This window comes from Fukomys damarensis, unplaced genomic scaffold (assembly GCF_012274545.1).
Source record: "Fukomys damarensis isolate Sample0158 unplaced genomic scaffold, DMR_v1.0_HiC HiC_scaffold_39, whole genome shotgun sequence".
NCBI lineage: Eukaryota > Metazoa > Chordata > Mammalia > Rodentia > Bathyergidae > Fukomys > Fukomys damarensis.
The window spans coordinates 78,118,446-78,137,434 of NW_022900951.1; the positions used below are offsets into that span (position 1 = coordinate 78,118,446).

Sequence of the window (18,989 nt, forward strand, 5' to 3'; positions counted from 1 at the left end):
CCTCAACTACTCATAGGTGGGGCTTTGGGGAAGTGACTGGATCATGAGTGCGTGATAACCATCAGTGGATTAGTTCACTGGTGAGTTTGTGGCTAAATGTGATGTTGGGAGATGAAGACTACTTGGGAGGAGGTAGATCACTGGGGGTATGATGTGGAAGGTTCTATCTCCCTGCCTTCTCTCTTTAATTGCTTTCTGCTGCTGCCATGGCCCTGTGCCATTCTGTCTTGCCTTGGAGACCAGCCTGACAACTATAGATTGAAAGTTTTACAAGCTGTGAGTCAGAATAAACCTCTCCTCCTTTAACTTGTTGAGTGCTGGATATTTTGTCCCAGTAATGAGAAACTAACTAATATAGGCTGAGTATAGGCTGAGCTGTGATGTCAAGCTCCCTGGGATCCCGAGTCACACCAAGGGGCATGGTTGCCTGGGAAACTGCTGTTGTCCTGTATGCATGTGCACACGTGTAAATAAATCCATTTAATGAAAACATGAGTTTGAATTTGTGCTTATAGGATGAGAGTGATTCTGCCTCTGGTAAATGTGTGTTGGTGCAGCAAAGGGTCATTTATTTTGATTTGTGGGGAGTTAATTTACTAACAATCTTTATAAAAGGAAATATTATCTCATAAGCTTTAGGAAGCATTAGTCTGTATGACAAGGTGCATTAAAGAAAATTGGAGGGGTTAACGCTTAAACTGCAATTAACTCTTTATATTAATCATTTCCTTTGTTTAATAATATTGTGAGATCCAGGATAACTGGTATTCTTTGTTTTTCAAGTGTGCTTATTGTATATGAACATCCTACAAAAGCATGAGACTTTCTTTCGAAACATTTCGTATTTAATGAAGACTAAGCAAAAGATATTTAAGGAAATGTCTTTTTTTTCTTCTATTTTTTTGGCTACAGTCTATGTCAGATAATCCCCTCTGCTATTAAGATTCAGCAACATCATAGCTGGGGTTTGGCTTATAGGTACAGTTCTTGCCTAGCATGGGAGAGGCCCTGGGCTCCATTCTCAACAGGATGTAGCAAAATCCAATAAAAGAAGCATTGGCCAGATGTGGTGGTACAGGCCTGTAATTCCAGCACTCTGGGAAGCTGAGGCAGGAGAATCACAAGTTTGAGCCTAGCCTCAGCCACTTAGAAAGACCCCGTCTCTGTGGCAAAATACCACAAAAGAAAAAGGAGGAAGGAAGAAGGAAAGATGTATGGGATTCAGAGTCACATTTGAATTCATGATCTCAGATCTGCCACATATCAGCTATATGATGTGGGGGAAATTATTTAATGTACTCCTTAGTTTTTTCATTATTGTTTTTCTGGAAAATAGGAATAGCACTACCTCCCAATATATGATAGTCAACTGGAGCAAGTACTAAGTGCTCAATAAATTTTAGTTCTCTTACCTACTCTCTGGAAAAGAAAGTAAGTTGGGGAAAAAAAGTGCAAATAGGCTACTTTCTCTTATATGAAATTTTTCTGCTAAGGAAGTTACATGACCTTTCTGAACAGAGTGAAAATGAATGCCTATCATCCCACACCTCTCAAAATCTGTAGTGTATCCTCGGTGTTGTCCCATGTACACATTGTAGCTACTCCAGCTTTTCAGTGATTATCATGCGTAGCTGTTTCATCTACTCTACACCATATAGATCTATTTTGTGAATCGTGCATATCCGTGTCCTATCAGCTTGCTTTGAGAATATCACTACTAGTTTTCTGAGGAAAGGTAGTAAGAAACTTCTGTTGCAATACAAAAATGCTTTTCCAACTAACTTCAATTTTAACAAAAACATTCAGGATGTGGCAGTGACAGCACCATCTGAACAAGAGTGACAATCTTACCCAAAGAACTCATATAAATAAATTAATGTGGCAGAGCCAATGATAATAAACTCCTAGAGCAGCTATCCCATCTTCCCCAATTCTCACAAACCATATCACCCTAATGAAAGAACCAACTCAGTCCATTGTAACAATTAATGCCTACTACTGTTCATGCTTTAGATATTATAGGAGGGATGTTTTTAAATGTTTAAGTGTCCAGAATGCTAAGGTTTTAGTTGTAGGGGAGGCAAGGGAATGAAAGTAAGCTGCTATACCAACATACAGCTAAAGAACATAGCCTCAGAACAAGAGTTGAGTTGTGTTGATCATTTAATTCCTAAAAGTAAGTTCAGTATAATCTAAAAGCAGAAAGTTAAATGCAATGCTTTGGGAGCTGCCACACTGGAAAAAGAGGAAGAAACTTGAATAGTTAAGTAAATTGGAAAGACTAAAAGGGCAGGAAAATCTTGAAGGTCAAAACAAGAAAAAAAATTCAATATTATCAAATACATCAACAAATTCAAGAAAGAAAACCAGCAAAAAGTGATTTTACCAGGAGGAAAATAGCAGTGGTCTCTAAGGTTAAGTGGCTTCTGACTGGGAACAGAAGAATGAGATATTTGGATTGATACCTTAATTCACACAGAACATTTAAAAGCCTTTATAATCACATTCATTTATTCCATTAGTATTTACTGTGCCCTTACAAGTACCTAATTCTACTAAACTCCATGCAATAGGGTTACCTAATAGAAAAGCTATAATTAAATGACAATGGCTCCTTTCTCATAAGCAATCTGGATAAAGTTTCAAATTAAGGACTTAAAAATGAATCTCATTTCCCAATAGCTGTTTCAATTTATATTTTTTTCTGATATACTACCCTTTGTTCTTTTTTTAATTAGGAGTAGTACAGTTAGAAACTAAGAAATTGAAGAAGACACTCCCTTCCCTTCAGTCAGCTATAAACATTAACACCACACTAATGATCATCCATGTTTTAAGCTCAGAAGGTAAGCATGCCAAAAGTGGCATGTCATCGATACCAGTGAGGTATGGAATGGGAGGCACCTGAGGTCAGAGGCGTCCGACCCTTTAAATACGGAAAGCCTGAGTTATCAGCATTCCTCTCCTCCTCTTTTTTTTTCCTGTCTGTTCCTTCTGCTATAGTCCCATGCTCTTCATTAAATGTAGTTACTTATTATGAGGTATATGCTTGGCAATTCTTTCCTTGTCATGCACAAGAACCTGGACTATTTTTAGCCCATTCAAGTGTAACAGGAGCATTTAGTTTGCCAACTTAAGGGGCAGCAAACTTAAATATTAAATCTCAAAGTATCTACTATATGCAATGAGGGAAAGCAGAAATGGTACTTACATCCTGTTAGTTTTTTTTCTACAAACACAAAAGCCCATGCAGAATGGTCTAAAGAAACCAAAGTTTCCTAGGGAAAGTGGGAAGGGTGGGGGAAAGGTAATAAGGGAGAGGAAAAAAATATGAGAAACTGAAAAAATGGAAATAAAGTGTTTGTAAATGGGGAGGGGAGGAGGGGGTGAAGGGAGGGCAGGGACGAGGGGAAAAAATGAGAAGCAAGACCTATTATGTAAAGGTACAGAATCCCAATGATGAATGTAACTGTATTGTATACCTAGATTGTACCAATAAACTCAATGAAAGGAAAAAGAAAAAGAAACCAAAGTTTCCTGATTCACACATATAAAATATGCTTATATTGCCTTGATCTCGTAATTTAACAAATTTGTTTTGTCACATCATTGGTTAGGTACTGATTTGGATGGGTTAAAAATAGCAAATCTCAACCTTGTGTAAGCTCTGAGGAAAAACAGAAATGGTCTTTATAAATTGTGTTAAGTATTTACACAAAAGTTTGATGCCTACTACGTAAACCTAAAAACCCACCTGAAATAGGCCATAAAGCTATCAAGCTTACCACATTTTTCAGAATATATGTACCGGTCTCTGCTTTTCAAAGTGCAGTTCAGAGCCACCCCCTCCAGTGAGAAATCTGGTGCCTAGAAATAAGGCAACCCACAGGATATAACTGGCAAAACAAGGATAATTATTTTAAACATATATTGTGGAAGACAGTATAAAATTCACCAGATTCTTAGAAAATAAAACTTCAAAAGAACTTTATTGTGAAAAGCAAATTCTAAGCCTGCAACACTAAGCAAATTCACCCCCTCTGCCATTAGGGATGTTGCCATGCATTAGCACAGATGTCCTTCATCCAGCCAATCCTGGTTATGCTTGTTTTACATCACTAGATCCCCTCACTCTAATCAGTTATTCTAATTAACAAATTATTAAAGACAAGTGAACTTCACATTGCACAAGCTATTATCAGGTAAAACCAGCATACCCACTGCTTTCAGAATTAAGGTGTATAATCTGGTACACACAGCTATAAGGGACTCTGTAACTGGCCATCCTAAATAAACTCACCTTATAAACAAACTAGCCAACCTGAAGTATGATGTTGTTTTTCTTTTTCTACTTTACATTATTTTAATTTTCTATAGTTTTTCCTTCTAATAATGAGGAAAAAGTAGAGAAAACTTTAGAACTAGTTTTCCCAATACCATCCTCATGAAAGATACTGTTTGAAAGTTGCTCTGATGATCTTTTAAAATATGTGCTTCTTTACCTTCACTAATTTAAACAGGCAGAAATCTGATTTACTACACTATTTTTCAATCTTGTTTTTAATCATTCCTTATGTCAAAAGCTATATCCCATCAAATGTTCTAATGGAGAATATCCTTTTTATGCAATAACTCAAAGCATTTTAAAACATGTACAGAAAATTCATTATTATTTAAATCTGTTTTTGCCCATTTTATCCATAACAGTAATTGATTCCCCCTTACCATCAACTCAGCAACCATGTGACAATCGAAGATGAAATAGGTTTCACTAATGGTTGCATGAGACTCAAAACCAAGAAAACAATGTCCCTATTTCAACACAAATTTTAATAATTATTAATTTCCTTATCTTGAAGATAGAGGTTACATCCTTCCCTATACAACTTTTTTCTATACATTTTAATGCAAACTATACAATCACCAAATTTAACCTCTAGGACAATGCTAAGCATATACCATTTCATAACATGTAATGCAATATTACCACAGGAAATAATTTTTAACACAGGGACATTAATTTTTTCACAACAGAGTCAAAGCCTCGGTCACACTTCATACCTCAAAAATGTACTTCCAGGTAGAAACATGAAGCTCCACTTTCCCAGGGTAAAACAGTCATCTCACTAGATTTTTAGAGAAAAACACGATTCTTTTACAGGTAAACAATCTTTATTGTGCAACAGATTTATTTTTGTTAATCAAAGTCACAAAGCAAAATGAAGACTATTAAAATTGACCATAATATTGACAAGTACTATCAACCTGAGAAGGAAATTCTAACTAAAGTTAATGAAGTTCCACTAAATTCCTAAGGAAAACACAGTAATTCTGACACCATTAAGGTAAAAATTAGAGCCTTCCAAACCAACAGGGAAGTGCAAATATTGTATCAGTATAAATGCTTTAATATTGAGGCAAGGAAATGTAAATTTTGTGCTAAAACCTGTTTATCACAGAATATGGATATTGCTTTTTACTCTCAGCGCTTTAGACCCAAGGCCTTAGACCAGTGATGGTGAACCTTTTAGAGCTTTCAGTGACAACTACCGGCTGGCTGCAGAATGCATGCCATAGGTTCATGGCCACTGCCTTAGACTGTTACCACCCGCTAGAGACTCCAATGATAGATTCTATCCAATGACTAGCTGGAATTAAATTATACAGTGTGACTCTGCCTGTCAGGAGAACAGAGACTAATGAAGCATTTTATTTTCTCGCTACAAATTATACAATTAAACCAGATAATTTGGGTTGGGAAGGGGCCAATTCAAAGAGGTCAATTTTCTATCACATCTAATCAATCGCAAATTCAGCAGAGGAGTTAAGTTTCCATCAACACTATATCAAAAGAGTAAATTTACAGTGCCTTTCAAAAGCTCCACAGTGAAAAAAATAAAAGTCAAGAGAAACAGTATTACTTTATTTACAGTTTATTAGCTCTTCCAGTGTTTCAGAAGGACACAAAGTTTCAATAACATCATATGAATGGGACAAGGTGGGCTTAGAATGTACTAAACAAATATAATGATTAAATAAGTCTATTGGTATAATTTTTTTAGCTTATTGGTAACTAATATCACTAGTCTTCCATCCAGGTGGTCTTTGAGTTCAAAGGGGGAAATCTAAGTGTCCTAAAATTGAAGAAAAATAGTTAATTTAGGCTCCAGGGATGTAGCTCAGTGCTGCTGTACCTGCTTGGCAAGCGCAAGGTCCTGAGGTTGACTCCTGGTACAGAAAAAAAAAAAAAAGAAGAAAGAAAAGAAAAAGAAAAAAATTAACTACTCATTACCCAAAACTCAATAGCTATATTCATTTGCTTATATTCTAATACATTCCTACTTCTGAATATTTTTCTATGTGTTCCCAGTCTGTGGCTCAATTAAAATGTGAAGTGTGCCCTAGTCAACAACTCTCATAATATTTCACCATTTCCCCTAAATCTAGTTCCTGGCTAGATGAGTTCATGGCTCCTACCAAATTTTTTTTGCAAAGAAAGCAACACTCTCAAGTACTGATAAAGACTGGTGGATGAAAACTAGGTAAAGAGAGGGGGAAATGCCAATATTGGTCAAGAAAAGAGTATACTTTCCAGGGAACCTCATGAATATGGTCACTTACTATGATTCATTTCTCTTCAATCTAGGCCAAAATAAGTGAGGAAGGGGACCATTTATGATGATTAGGTTGATATGTGTATGTAAACATATACACCCAGAGGGTCCCTTTTGCTGCATAAACAGAGAAAATGACATAGACAAGCGAAGTTATTCTTTTCTGGCCATGCCTTGTATATACAGGGACCTAAATTACCTGTGGCAGGGTTTACATAACAAAAACAATGTTTGAGTATGTTGTTGGACAAGACCTTGACAAACTCAGTCTATGTATCACATGCATAGCTTGAGCAAATATCAATATTAACAGACCTAAGAACCAAAATGAACACACCTTAAAGTTGGAGAGGAATATGCCTGTGTATATGCTGGTTACACTATCTCATACTGGTTATTTGTTATGGCGTGAGAGAGGCAGTAGGCTAGAAAGATTCCAATTATCTGGAAAAATATGAATAAAATTAAATACACACACACACACACACACACACACAAAGCCTGTTCCCAGAATTTTTAAAAGATATGTACAGCTATGAGATAATACTGTGTTGCTTTTTGTACTTTCAAGTCATGATTGGCCATGGTAACAGAAATATAAAGTTAGAGAACTCCATTGTTGTGGATACCAGTGTTAGAAAAGGAACAATCTAAGTTACCCTTCCCCTCTTAAAAAAAAAGAAACAATTTATAACCCAATCACAAACCAAAATCAGTAACACTATACATACAAATCATTCCACTATAAGAAAAATAAAAGTATTTCTTATACTGTGACTGCTAACTGACAGCTTTGTGAAAATGTGACTTTTCTTATTGCCCTCATTTGATCCAGGCCCCTGAAGCAAAACCTTCAAGCCTTAAAAGTGAAAATCTATAAGGAAAATGAAACATTGTCTATGGAACTACAAGGACTTACCTGGAAGCAAGCAACTCCAAAGGAAATTCCTGCAATAACTCCCATTTCTGACTCAATAATGGCCATCACCTTTAGAAAACAACCCTAATGTGGGGAGGAGAACATTAATTACAAAACAAGCAATCTCTGTCTTTCTTTGTGAGAATAAATTCTCTGATCATACTATTTTTGCTACCTGTATCAAGTCCTATTTGTCCTACCTACTTCAGATTATGTGTACTAATGTTAGTAAAAATTAAGTAAAGATGATTCTGTATTAAATCTTCAAATACTTTCAAGTAAGTTTTTAAAGGTTCCTTACTTCATGGTTGATTTTATCTGCATCTCTCTGTGGTGAACAATCTTCAAGTTTACAACAACTCTTGGGAAATCCTGCTTCTGAGTAATAACTAGTATCTTTCCAATTTGTATAATCACTGACACCGCAACAATGCAACTGAAAAATCCAACAAAGGCATTTAGAGTACATATTACAACTTTGTAGTCAAAAATTTAAAGTAACATCATCTGAAATTTGCATTCAAAACATTTACTACATTTATCTCTCTCCTCAACTGATATTAAAACATCAACTGTGACAGCTTTGGACTGGCCTTACTTTCCTGCTATAGTTGGCACTAACAGTATTTGTCTATGATGTAAGTGGAGAGGGAAGAGAACAGGGACACGTGAGGAGAATGAAATGCAGGTATGTCACTTAGTATCTTCCCACTTTTTTCCCACACAGGTGGACAACACGTATACTTTTCAGTAAAGTGATAGGGAATGTGTTCCCTTTTAGAGAAGCCACCTCCTATAAACTCTTACCATATTTTGGATCTTGTCTACTGCTTCACTTCTATAATCTCCTGTAGAGTTATACTGTTTCAAAGCCTTCTCATAATTATTCTTAAAGTTGTTCTTAATCTACAGCAAAAAAAAAAAAACAAAACACAGTAAATATTTTAGCTCTAGGTAAAGTAAGAAATTCTTACATCTGACTAATGATAATACCTTTGATGTGTAGTAATTAACTTCCATGGTTCAATTCTGTCCATTAAGAGATCCAGTCTAGCTGAGAGAACTACTAAGCAAAACATTATGAGATAATAACTACTATACAGTTCAAAGTGCTGTGGGAGCAAGTACTTATCCCAGTGGCAGCTCTATATTGCTTGTTCTACTGCACACACACACACACACACACACAAAATCTTTCCCCACTTTAAATTTAACACAAATTTGATGCCTATGGAAATAAGCTACAAAACTTTACTTTGGGAGACTGCACTAATACTATGTAAAATGCTCTCACGGATGAGCTAAAACCACACTGAATTAATTTCCTAATAATGCCAGGTCAACCCTATTTCTAATTCAGTATTAAGTTTTTTATTATTTGCATTAAATATATCTAGTCTTAAGTATCCCAGCACTTGGGAGGTTGAGGCAGGAGAATCACCATGAGTTCGTGGCCATCCTGGGCTACACAGTGAATTCAAGGCCAGCCTAAACTACATGGCGAGATCCTGTCTCAAAAATATAAAATGTGTGGCTTAAATGGAGGCTTCAATTTTCTTATCAGTTTTGTATTTATTTTATCAGTATAAAGTTATAAATTGAACTAACTCCTCTGGAATAAGTCTTTTCACACAGGAAAATAACTGGTACCCATGTAATTATGAATACTTTTAATTTAATTCTCTGCTGGTGACTTCCAAATTTTCATTTATACTAAAAGTGGACCACAATTTTTATAAGAAAGTCATTACTGTCGGCTATAGGCTGAAAAGTAAGCTCTAAAGTCAGCTGTGATTTTTAAACAATTAAAAGTTCTCTTACTCTGCCACTTAATCCATTTTTATCTTTTAGAAGATAAATTTTAATATATTATGATTCTTGCTGGGGATTTAACTCAGTGGCACTGTGCTTGCCTGGCAAGTGCAAGGTCCTGAGTTTGATCTCCACTACCTCCCCCCAAAAAAGATTCTCTATTTCAGGCTTACCTCATGTCTGAAAATAAATCCTACAATGGCAGCAACCAGTTCAACCAAAAAAATGAGAATCAGAAACATTGCATACTGTGGGACAAAAAGAAAGCGCAAGTCAGCATAAATAAGATATAACACAGCTGCAAAGGGAGTCAAAGTGGGGGAAAAAGTTCTGCTCAGTCAGCTCAGTGGGCTTTTATTGAAAAGGGCAGGAAAAATAATTTTAAAATGTCGATTTTCAAAGTGGAAATTGGCAGTTTAACTGTTACTTGCTGAGTTTTCATAAGGAACAGGAAAAAATTATAAAACGCAATGCCAGCTCCAAGAAACAAAGCCTACAACTTATAAGGCTTTTTCTAAAACCAAGAATCAATTCTAAGGAAAACACTCACCAGTTTTAGCATCCATGCAGAAGCTCGGCAGGTAGCAAAACAACCAAAGGTGCCCAAAAGAATGATGACAGTGCCAGTGGCAATGAGTACGAAGGGGACATTGGTGGCCTTCTCGTTTAAAAGGGAAAAATAATTTCCCAGGCTCACCTTGCCCCAAATGCCCACAGCAAGAAGGATTATGCCAGTGATCTATGTGAAAAAATCAGAAAATAGAAATAGTTAGGCCCTCTACACACTAGCATCTTCAAATTATAAACCAGGAAGCATTTAAGACACAATGGGTGTTCGAATTAATTTAGAAGTCTGGTGGCCACAAACCTGTGGCGGAGATAAAAGGGGAGAGTGGAAGAGGGTAGGAAGGAGATCCGTACACAAAGATGAGCTGTGAACAAGACTTCTTACCAAAATTCTTTAAATTTATCTGTGGGGGAGGGGATTAAACACAAGCCCAGGGTACACAGTATTTGCCGCAGGAATCAAAACTTCATTAATTGTTTTACTCCCCTGACTTAGCAAGAAAATCCTGGTGGGAAAAAAAATGTGTTTTAGTTCCAGAAACATCCCCCTCCCCCAGTTAAGGGTTGAACACAAAGGGATTGTATGCAGAAGTAATCCCAAGGACAGACTGGCGGGAGTGCAGTCATACCATACTTACCTGTGAAACACTCCCCTCTTATGAAGCAGTGAAAAGAAAGACACAGTACTATTAAGTAAGTGTGCACTCAGAGGAGCCAGACAAGCCCTGCCTCTGGCTCTGTGGGTTGAATTCGCTCAGCGAATGCCTGGCCCGCCTGGGCCCGGCTCGGGCTGTGGGTTCCTTCGTTCCGCACCCCGGTGTGAGTTCCAAGCTCACGCCCCAGGCACTAAGTCGCCAGCGGCGGGGGCAGCCCAGACGCCACCGCACTGCGGACCCAAGTTCCCTCCACTCCGGTCACACCTCCACCTAGGCCCGGTCCCCGACCGTCCTTCAGCGCCTCGCTCTCTCACCCAAAAGATGAAGGTGTAGATCAAGAGAAGGCTCTTGAGACAAGTAATGACCGGTTTAGTCTGCAGTCTCCGAGAAGGGGACGCCATGACCAGCCCAGAGCCTGCACCGCCGCACCGGCGGCGTTTGAACCGGGAAAGCGAGACGCGCAGTCCCGAGCTTCTCCGAAAACTTACGAGCCTCTGCAGCTGAGAAGAGCCGGAAACGCTGCGCAGTTTCTAGAGGGTAAAGTCCGGGAGGTTGTTCTGAAACTGGTGACAATTTCCGAGCGCCCCCTGCTGAAGTTTATGAAAAACTACTTACAAATCTTCTAGTCAGAAATTGCAGGTCTTCTGGGGAGCTTGCTTCATTTTATGCTCTCCCAAAGCATCTTTCCCTGCTCCTACCCGTCTCTCTCGCCCTAAAACTTAACCATATTATTTCCGGCACCAGCATCGCTCTAAGATTCGGCCTCCTCGGACTCTGATATCCTAGAAAGAAGGAAAAGAATGAAAGAAGTTGTTTAGAAGCGACCTGAGAATATGTCATTACATGGAAAAATGCTCATAAGAAATACATTTCCAAAGAGAAACAAAACATATTACAAAGCAATATGTATAACTCCATGCATCTAGACAAAAAGTGAAATTTACCTAGGTAGTGGAAATGGGCTGATTCTTCTCTCTCTCTCTCTCTCTCTCTCTCTCTCTCTCTCTCTCTCTCACTTGTTTTGTGTTTTTCAGATTGTTTTGGGAGGGGGGATAAGAATGTATTAATAGAGGGAAATAATCATTTGTTGAAAGAATTCCAAAACTAGCTATTAAAGATAATAATCGTTTTTAGAATTTCCTTCAGAAGTTTACAAAACTCCATTATCCCGCTACTCTTTTATCTAAGTAATTGTAAAGTTCAACCATTTTTAAAAAGGAAGAGTACTATAGAGAATGCTAGGTAATTGTAACTCCTTTATTAAATATTGAAAATAAAAGGCACTGTATATTTTAGCGCAGTGATTTTTCGCATTAAGAAACAAATGATCGCAGATTGGCTAAGAACTAAGGCCACCGGGCTAATAGCAAAGCCCAAAATAGAGATTCTTGTGCTTTTTAATCCAAGATGCTTTTCTTTTATATAAACTTCGTGTCATTTAGATTTAAGATGTCTGCCTCTCTCCAAAGAAATTCTCCCAATTGTTTAGATTTTCCTAGAATTTGAGAGTTTTGTATCTAAAAGGTTAAACTGTTTGCGAGATAGGTAGGAATGACTAACCAAAGCTTCTTTTCTCACATGTCCAGAAGCAGTACTAAGTCAACCAAAGAGATAGAGTGGAATTTTAAAATTATTTAAAACTCATCACTTTGCACACTTTCAACAAAAACTGAGGCCTTTTTGTTTTGACTGGATTTCAAAGGTAAAGACAAGTCTCTAGAGGCCTAGAAAACTTGGATCATGAAAAATGAGCAGAGCTTTACAAAGTATTAAAGTTATCTCCATCTGTAAAACGGAAGTAAATGTTTATTTCAAAGGGGATGGGGAGGGTGGGGACAAGGGGAAAAAATGATAATCAAGACCTGACATGTAAAGGCATAAGATCCCAGTAATGAATGTAACTGTACTGTCTACCTAGAATGTGCCAATAAATTCAATTTAAATTAAAAAAAGAAAGCAAAGGGGATGTAGGTGGAAGTGCTTAACCTGATATACAATAAGTCCATATATTTATCAAGATATAGATATCAGTTCATTTTGTGCCCCTCATAGGGGAAAGCTAATAAGGGAAAAGAAAAAAATATGAGAAAATGAAAAAATGGAAATGAAGTGAAAAAAATGAGAACCAAGACCTGTCATGTAAAGGTACAAGATCCCAGTGATGAATGTAACTGTACTGTGTACCTAAAATGTACCAATAAACTCAAGGAGGAAAAAAATAAATTAAATTAAATTTTTAAAAAATTTTGTGCCTCTCATTAAAGGGTGGGAAAATGAGCCTTGATGCTACAGATTCCCACTGTTTCCTGCTTTCTGGCACCCCTTAGGCTCTAAGACTGACCAAATGATAAGTTCTAATTTGTCCTCAATTTAAATAGGTGATTTATTTATCATGGAAACCTCAGGGTAGAGATGTCTTTTTCATGTAGTCATTTTCAAAATGCATTTACAAAATAATTTAAATACAAATGGATTGATAAAGTAGTATAGGCATCCTGATCTCACCTTTCCGCTATTTTTCACCCTTAAATCGTGTATGCAGTTTCATGTTTCAATATTATATATTGTAAGTAAATTGGTCTATATTGTGGTAGCACAGAATATCTGTTGAAGTCTGGTTTCTCAGCTAAAGGATGAGCTCTTTGAGGGCATAAACCAAGTGTCAAGCAAGTGCCTGTTATCTCTTGAGGAATAGGATTTGAGAGCAGTATCAGTTCCCTATCCAATCCATCTCATCACAAGCTTGATATCACAAAGGGCTTTTTACCATATTGCTATTACAAAAGGTCCTGTTTTCATGGAGGAGAGATTAATGTCCAAAATTTTCTGCTTAAAACTTTGTTTAAAACATATACTGAAAAGCCAGAAAACAGGAAACTTCAGAACCAGAAAACAGTGAAGTTTTATTGGCTTGGTTACACAGAGCTTTCCTGTGCTTTAAATATTGACCTAGGACTAGCTCCTATAACATCCTGCCAGACGTCTGAGGTCCATGGGAACAGCTATCAAAGAATGAATTATTGCATTGCCAGGCTTTATACTAAAATTTTATGCTAAAATCAGACCTAAAATATACGTGGAAAGAATTGACAAATAACCTATCTATATACATCAAATACTCTTTTATATATAAACACTTTGAGGCAAAGTTATCTGCAAACATTCTGACATTCAATGTTTAAAATACCACGTATACCACAACTACAGGAGAGAAGGCTGAAGCGGGCAGATATATCCACAGTTTCTCTCTAGGTTAAATAATCTTAACTGAAAAGTCCTTGTATTAAAAACAAGTATCAAGAGGGAAGTCTTGCTAACTCCTTGTCATTTCAAACAGAAAGTTTCCTTTAAAGGGTAGGTTTGTACCATGTCCTGGAAGTGATTTTTATTGTTAGCCTAAGAGCAAAGAAATATTTCTGTGGCTAAAGAAAAATAAAATAGCTAAAGCAAAAGCCACATCTCATTTCCAATATGTTGACTTTCTTCCTTTCCCTTCTTTTGCCACTCACAACACAACGTTTCTTTGTTTAAACAATAGTCAGTTCCAAATTAAACCAAATGCTGGCATTGAAACTAACATCCCTATAGCCACAACACCTTATACCAGTGCCTCCCACCCTGCTACACCCACTTCCCACCCCCACCCACCAGGCCACCAAACCCAGAAATTCAGTTTAATTTAAACCACGGCCCAAACTCAAATCAAATGGACAAATTCATTTGTTAAAGTATTCCTAAAGACTGTAAGAGTGGAGTGTACCAGCCACTGTTGCTAAGTGCTTATTACCTATTACCTCATACATCATAAAATACCTACTGTGATGTCAGCACTACCACTGTCCTCATTTTACAAATGAAGAAACAGGTTCAAAGAAAGTAACTTGCCTTGGTCTAAGCCCAGCCCAATTCTGTTTCTTTCATCAGAAACAAGACCCACTGTGTAGTGATACATGGCTGCTGCTGTACAGTTCTCTTAGCTTGGAATAAGTTAGACATTCAGCTAAAAGCAAGGGCTCTTTCGAGGCCCCAAAGCACAAAGAGCTTGGTATTACCCTAGCTCTGCCTTGTTCTTGGGAATTTTTTGGTTTTGTTGTTGAGTGTTTCTTTTGCCTTCAATCTAATTGCCCAATCACTTAGGAAGTAATCCTAGTTATCTCAGAATGGCAAGAGAGATTTCACTTTTTCCTGTTTCATCCTTCTAATCTCTTACCTTTCTGAGCACAAAAACACATTTGATGCCAAAAATGGAGGAAAGAGGGAGAATACTTGCTGTATATTCAACATTTAGTGAGGATTATTTATTGTCCATTCAATACTAACTTCCAGTAACTTTCTTTTTTTTCTTTTAAATTGAATTTATTGGTACATTCTAGGTAGACAGTACAGTTACATTCATTACTGGGATCTTGTACCTTTACATGCCAGGTCTTGGTTCTCATTTTTTCCCCTTGTCCCCACCCTCCCTTCACCCCCTCCTTCCCTCCCCACCTTCAAACACTTTAATTCCATTTTTACATTTTCTCATATTTTTTTCCTTTTCCCTTGTTCCCCTTTCCCTATCCTTCTAACTGTCCCTACACCTTTGGTCCTTTTCTTCCTATTTCATGTTGCTAATTGTCCTGTTAGGATCTCTAGTACTATTTTAGTTTTTTACACCAGAGAAACTATTCGGTATTTGAATATGTGTGACTTATTTATTTCACTTAGGAGCATATCCTCAAAATGTACCCATTTACCTATGAATGAATCTACTTTCTCATTCTTTATGGCTGAGTAGTATTCCATTTTATAGAAAAACCACATCTCCTTTATCCAGTTTCCAACTGATGGGCAGATGGGCTGTTTCCAACTTTTAGCTATTGCAAACTGTGATACCATAAACATGGGTGCACGTATATCACTGTGGTATGATTCTTTTAATTCTTTTGGAAAGATACCCAGCAGAGGGATGGCTGGGTCAAATGGAACCTCTAATCCTACTTCTTTGAGGTATCTCCATATTGACTTCCATAGTGGTTGCACCAGTCTGCACTTCCACCAACAATGGAGAAGGGTCCCTTTCTCCCCACAACTGTGCCAACATTTGCTATTGTGTGATTTCTTGATATCAGCCATTCTTTGTGGTGCGAGGTGAAATCTCAGTGTTGTTTTCATCTGCATCTCTCGAATGACCAGTAATGTGGAGCACTTTTTCATACATTTACTTGCTGCTTTTATTTCTTTGTCTGAGAAATGTCTGTTCATTTCAGATGCCCGCTTTAGAATTGTGCCCTTATATTTGGGGGGGGTTGTTTTGAGTTCTTTGTATATTTTAGATAATAGTTCTTTGTCTGAGGAGCAGCTGGTAAAAATTTTTTCCCACATTGTAGGTTGTCTCTTAGTTCTGTTGATGGTTTCTTTTGCAGTGCAGAAGCTTTTTAATAAGCTGAGATCCCAGGTGTTGATTCTTTCTGCTAGTTCCTGTGCTACTAAGGATTTGTTCATAAAGTCTTTTCCTATGCCAATGTCTTCCAGAGTTCTGCCTAACTTACCTTCCAGCAAGTTTAATGTTTCTGTTTTAATATTTAGATTTTTAATCCATTTGGATTTTAATTTAGTGCATGGTGACAGATAAGGGTCTACTTTTAATCTTTTGAAGGTTGAGATCCAGTTTTTCCAACACCATTTATTAAAGAGGCTATCTTTCCTCCAGTGGGGACTGGCAGCTCCTTTGTCAAAGATGAGGTAGCTGAGTGCATCTGGAGTTGTTTTTGTGTCTTCCAATCTGTTCCACTGATCCTCAGGTCTGCTTCTTTGCCAGTACCATGCTGTTTTTATCACAGTGGCTTTGTAGTATAGTTTCAAATTGGGAATTGTTATACCTGCTGCCATGTGTCTGTTGCCTAGGATGGCTTTTGCTATTCTAGGTCTCTTATGGTTCCAAATGAATTTTTGGATTCTTCTTTCTAGTTCCATGAAGTATAGTGTTGGAATTTCAATTGGCATTGCACTGAATCTGTATAGCAGTTTTGGAAGTATGGCCATTTTCAATATGTTGATTCTTCCCACCCAGAAACAGGGATATCTTTCCATTTTCTTATATCCTACTCTATCTCTTTTTTCAGAGTGCTGTAGTTTTCAGTGTAGAGGTCTTTTGCTTCTTTTGTTAAACTGATTCCCAGATACTTCATTTTTGGGGGTGCTATTGTGAAAGGTATTGTTTCCCTAATTTCTTTCTCAGTGAGTCTGTTATTTGTGTACAAGAAGGCTATTGATTTTTGGGTGTTGATCTTGTATCAAGCTACTCTGCTGAAAGTGTCAATTATATAGTGTATTATATTTATTGATTTACATATGTTGAACCATCCTTGCATCCCTGGAATAAATCTGACTTGGTCAGGATGTATGACCTTCTTCATGATCCTCTGTATTCTGTTTGCCAGCACCTTATTGAGGATTTTTACATCTATATTCATTAAGGAGATTGCCTGTAGTTCTCTTTTTTAGTTACATCTTTCCCAGGTTTTGGAATCAAAGTGATATTTGCTTCCAGGAATGAATTTGTAAGTATTGCTTCTTTTTCAATTTCAGATTGTGATTGGGGTGTTTAAAATGTTTTTATCTTCTTCGTTCAACTTTGGTAATTCATAAGTATCTAGAAATCTGTCCATTTCTTCTGTGTTTTCCATTTTATTATAGTACAGGTTCTCATAATATGTATATTAAATCTTCTTCGTTCAACTTTGGTAATTCATAAGTATCTAGAAATCTGTCCATTTCTTCTGTGTTTTCCATTTTATTATAGTACAGGTTCTCATAATATGTATTAATGATCCTCTGGATTTCTGTGGGATTTGTTGTGACTTCGCCTTTTTCATTCCTGATTGCATGAATCTAAGGCTTTTATTTCCTTTTTTTGATAAGGTTTGCTAAGAGTTTATCAATTTTATTTATTCTTTCAAAAAACCAACTCTTCGATTCATTTATTTTTTTTATCCTTTTCTTAGTTTCCATTGCATTGATTTCTGCTCTAATCTTTATAATTTCCTCTCTTGTTCGAGTTTGGGTTTTTCTTGCTCTTGTTTTTCTAGGAGTCTAAGGGTCATCATTAGGTTGTTTATTTGAGCTTGCTCTGTTTTCCTAATGCGGGCATACAGTGCTATGAATTTTCCATGTAGAACTGCTTTCATTGTGTCCCATAGATACCTGTATGTTGTATTGGGATTTTTGTTTATTTTTAAAAACTGTCTGTTTTCTTCTTTAATTTCCTCTGTGATCCATTGATTGTTCAGGAGAGTGTTGTTCAATTTCCAAGTGTTTGTGAAGTTCCTACAGTTTCTTATGCTATTGATCTCCAGCTTTATTACACTGTGATCTGATAATATACAGGGAATAACTTCAATTCTTTTGCATTTATTCAAACCTGTTTTGTGAGCTAGTATGTGATCTATCTTGGAGAATGATCCATTTGCAGTTGAAAAGAATGTATATTCTGATTTTGTGGAACACTCTATAGATGTCTAATAAGTCCCTATGTTCAAAAGCTTGGTTCAGTTGTAGTATTTCATTGTTGATTTTTTGCCTAAATGATCTGTCTATTTGTGATAGTGGGGTATGCGGATCCCCCACTACAATTGTATTAGTGGTTATTTGGTTTTTCATGTTACTTAATATTTGTTTTATATAGTTGGGGACATTTATATTTGGTGCATATATGTTTATGATTGTCATCTTTTCCTCTTGGATTGTTCCCTTTACAAGGATGTAGTGGCCTTCTTTGTCTCTCTTAATCAGTTTTGGTTTGAAGTTTGCTTTATCTGCAAATAAGATTGCTACCCCTGCTTTTTTCTCGGCTCCTATTGCATGCAGAATTGTTTTCCATCCTTTCACTTTCAGTCTATGGGCTTCTTGTTGCACTAGGTGTGTTTCTTGTATACAACGTATTGCTGGATTTTGCTTCTTAATCCATTCTGCCAGTCTATTTCTCTTGACTGGTGAATTGAGGCCATTGCCATTGATAATTATAACTGATACGTACTGACTTATTATTGTCATGTTATTATCCTTTTGTTGACTATTTTTTTTAAATTTTTTGTCCTCTCCTTTTAGTTTCTTGCCTTGGCTATTTGATTTGCTCTGTTGGGCCTCCTGGTGCTGTGATCTTTATTGTCTTTTTCTAGGATATTGTTTAAAATGCTTTGTAGTGCTGGTTTAGTATTCATGAAGTTTCTCAAGTGTTCTTTGTCATGGACGTATCTTTTTTCTCCGTCCATTTTGAAAGAGAGTTTTGCAGGATACATCAGTCTTGGTTGTAGGTTATTTTCTTTTAGGACTTGAAATACCTCACTCCAGGCTCTCCTTGACCTGAGGGTTTGTGTTGAAAAGTCTGCTGTGATTCTGATGGGCTTTCCTTCGCTGGTGATTTGTTTCTTTTCTGTTACT

At 36.9% G+C, this 18,989-nt stretch overlaps 1 protein-coding gene across 2 annotated transcripts; it reads right to left on the reverse strand.

Annotated features, from left to right (window-relative positions):
• Window positions 1-5,917: 5,917 nt before the first annotated feature.
• Tspan6 (tetraspanin 6) lies at window positions 5,918-11,098 on the reverse strand. Of its 2 annotated transcripts, XM_033760448.1 has the most exons (9): window positions 11,057-11,074; window positions 10,551-10,567; window positions 9,896-10,084; window positions 9,519-9,593; window positions 8,341-8,439; window positions 7,835-7,969; window positions 7,534-7,617; window positions 6,952-7,058; window positions 5,918-6,228 (listed from the first exon to the last, which is right to left on the reverse strand). In XM_033760448.1, the coding sequence occupies exons 3-8, from the start codon at window positions 9,905-9,907 to the stop codon at window positions 6,990-6,992; spliced, it is 474 nt and encodes a 157-aa protein (XP_033616339.1). In that variant the 5' UTR covers window positions 9,908-10,084; window positions 10,551-10,567; window positions 11,057-11,074; the 3' UTR covers window positions 5,918-6,228; window positions 6,952-6,989. The 2 variants fall into 2 exon arrangements, with proteins under 2 accessions (XP_033616339.1, XP_010621690.1); XM_010623388.2 differs by lacking the exon at window positions 10,551-10,567 and having other exon boundaries at window positions 10,883-11,098.
• Between the last annotated feature and the right edge of the window lie 7,891 nt (window positions 11,099-18,989).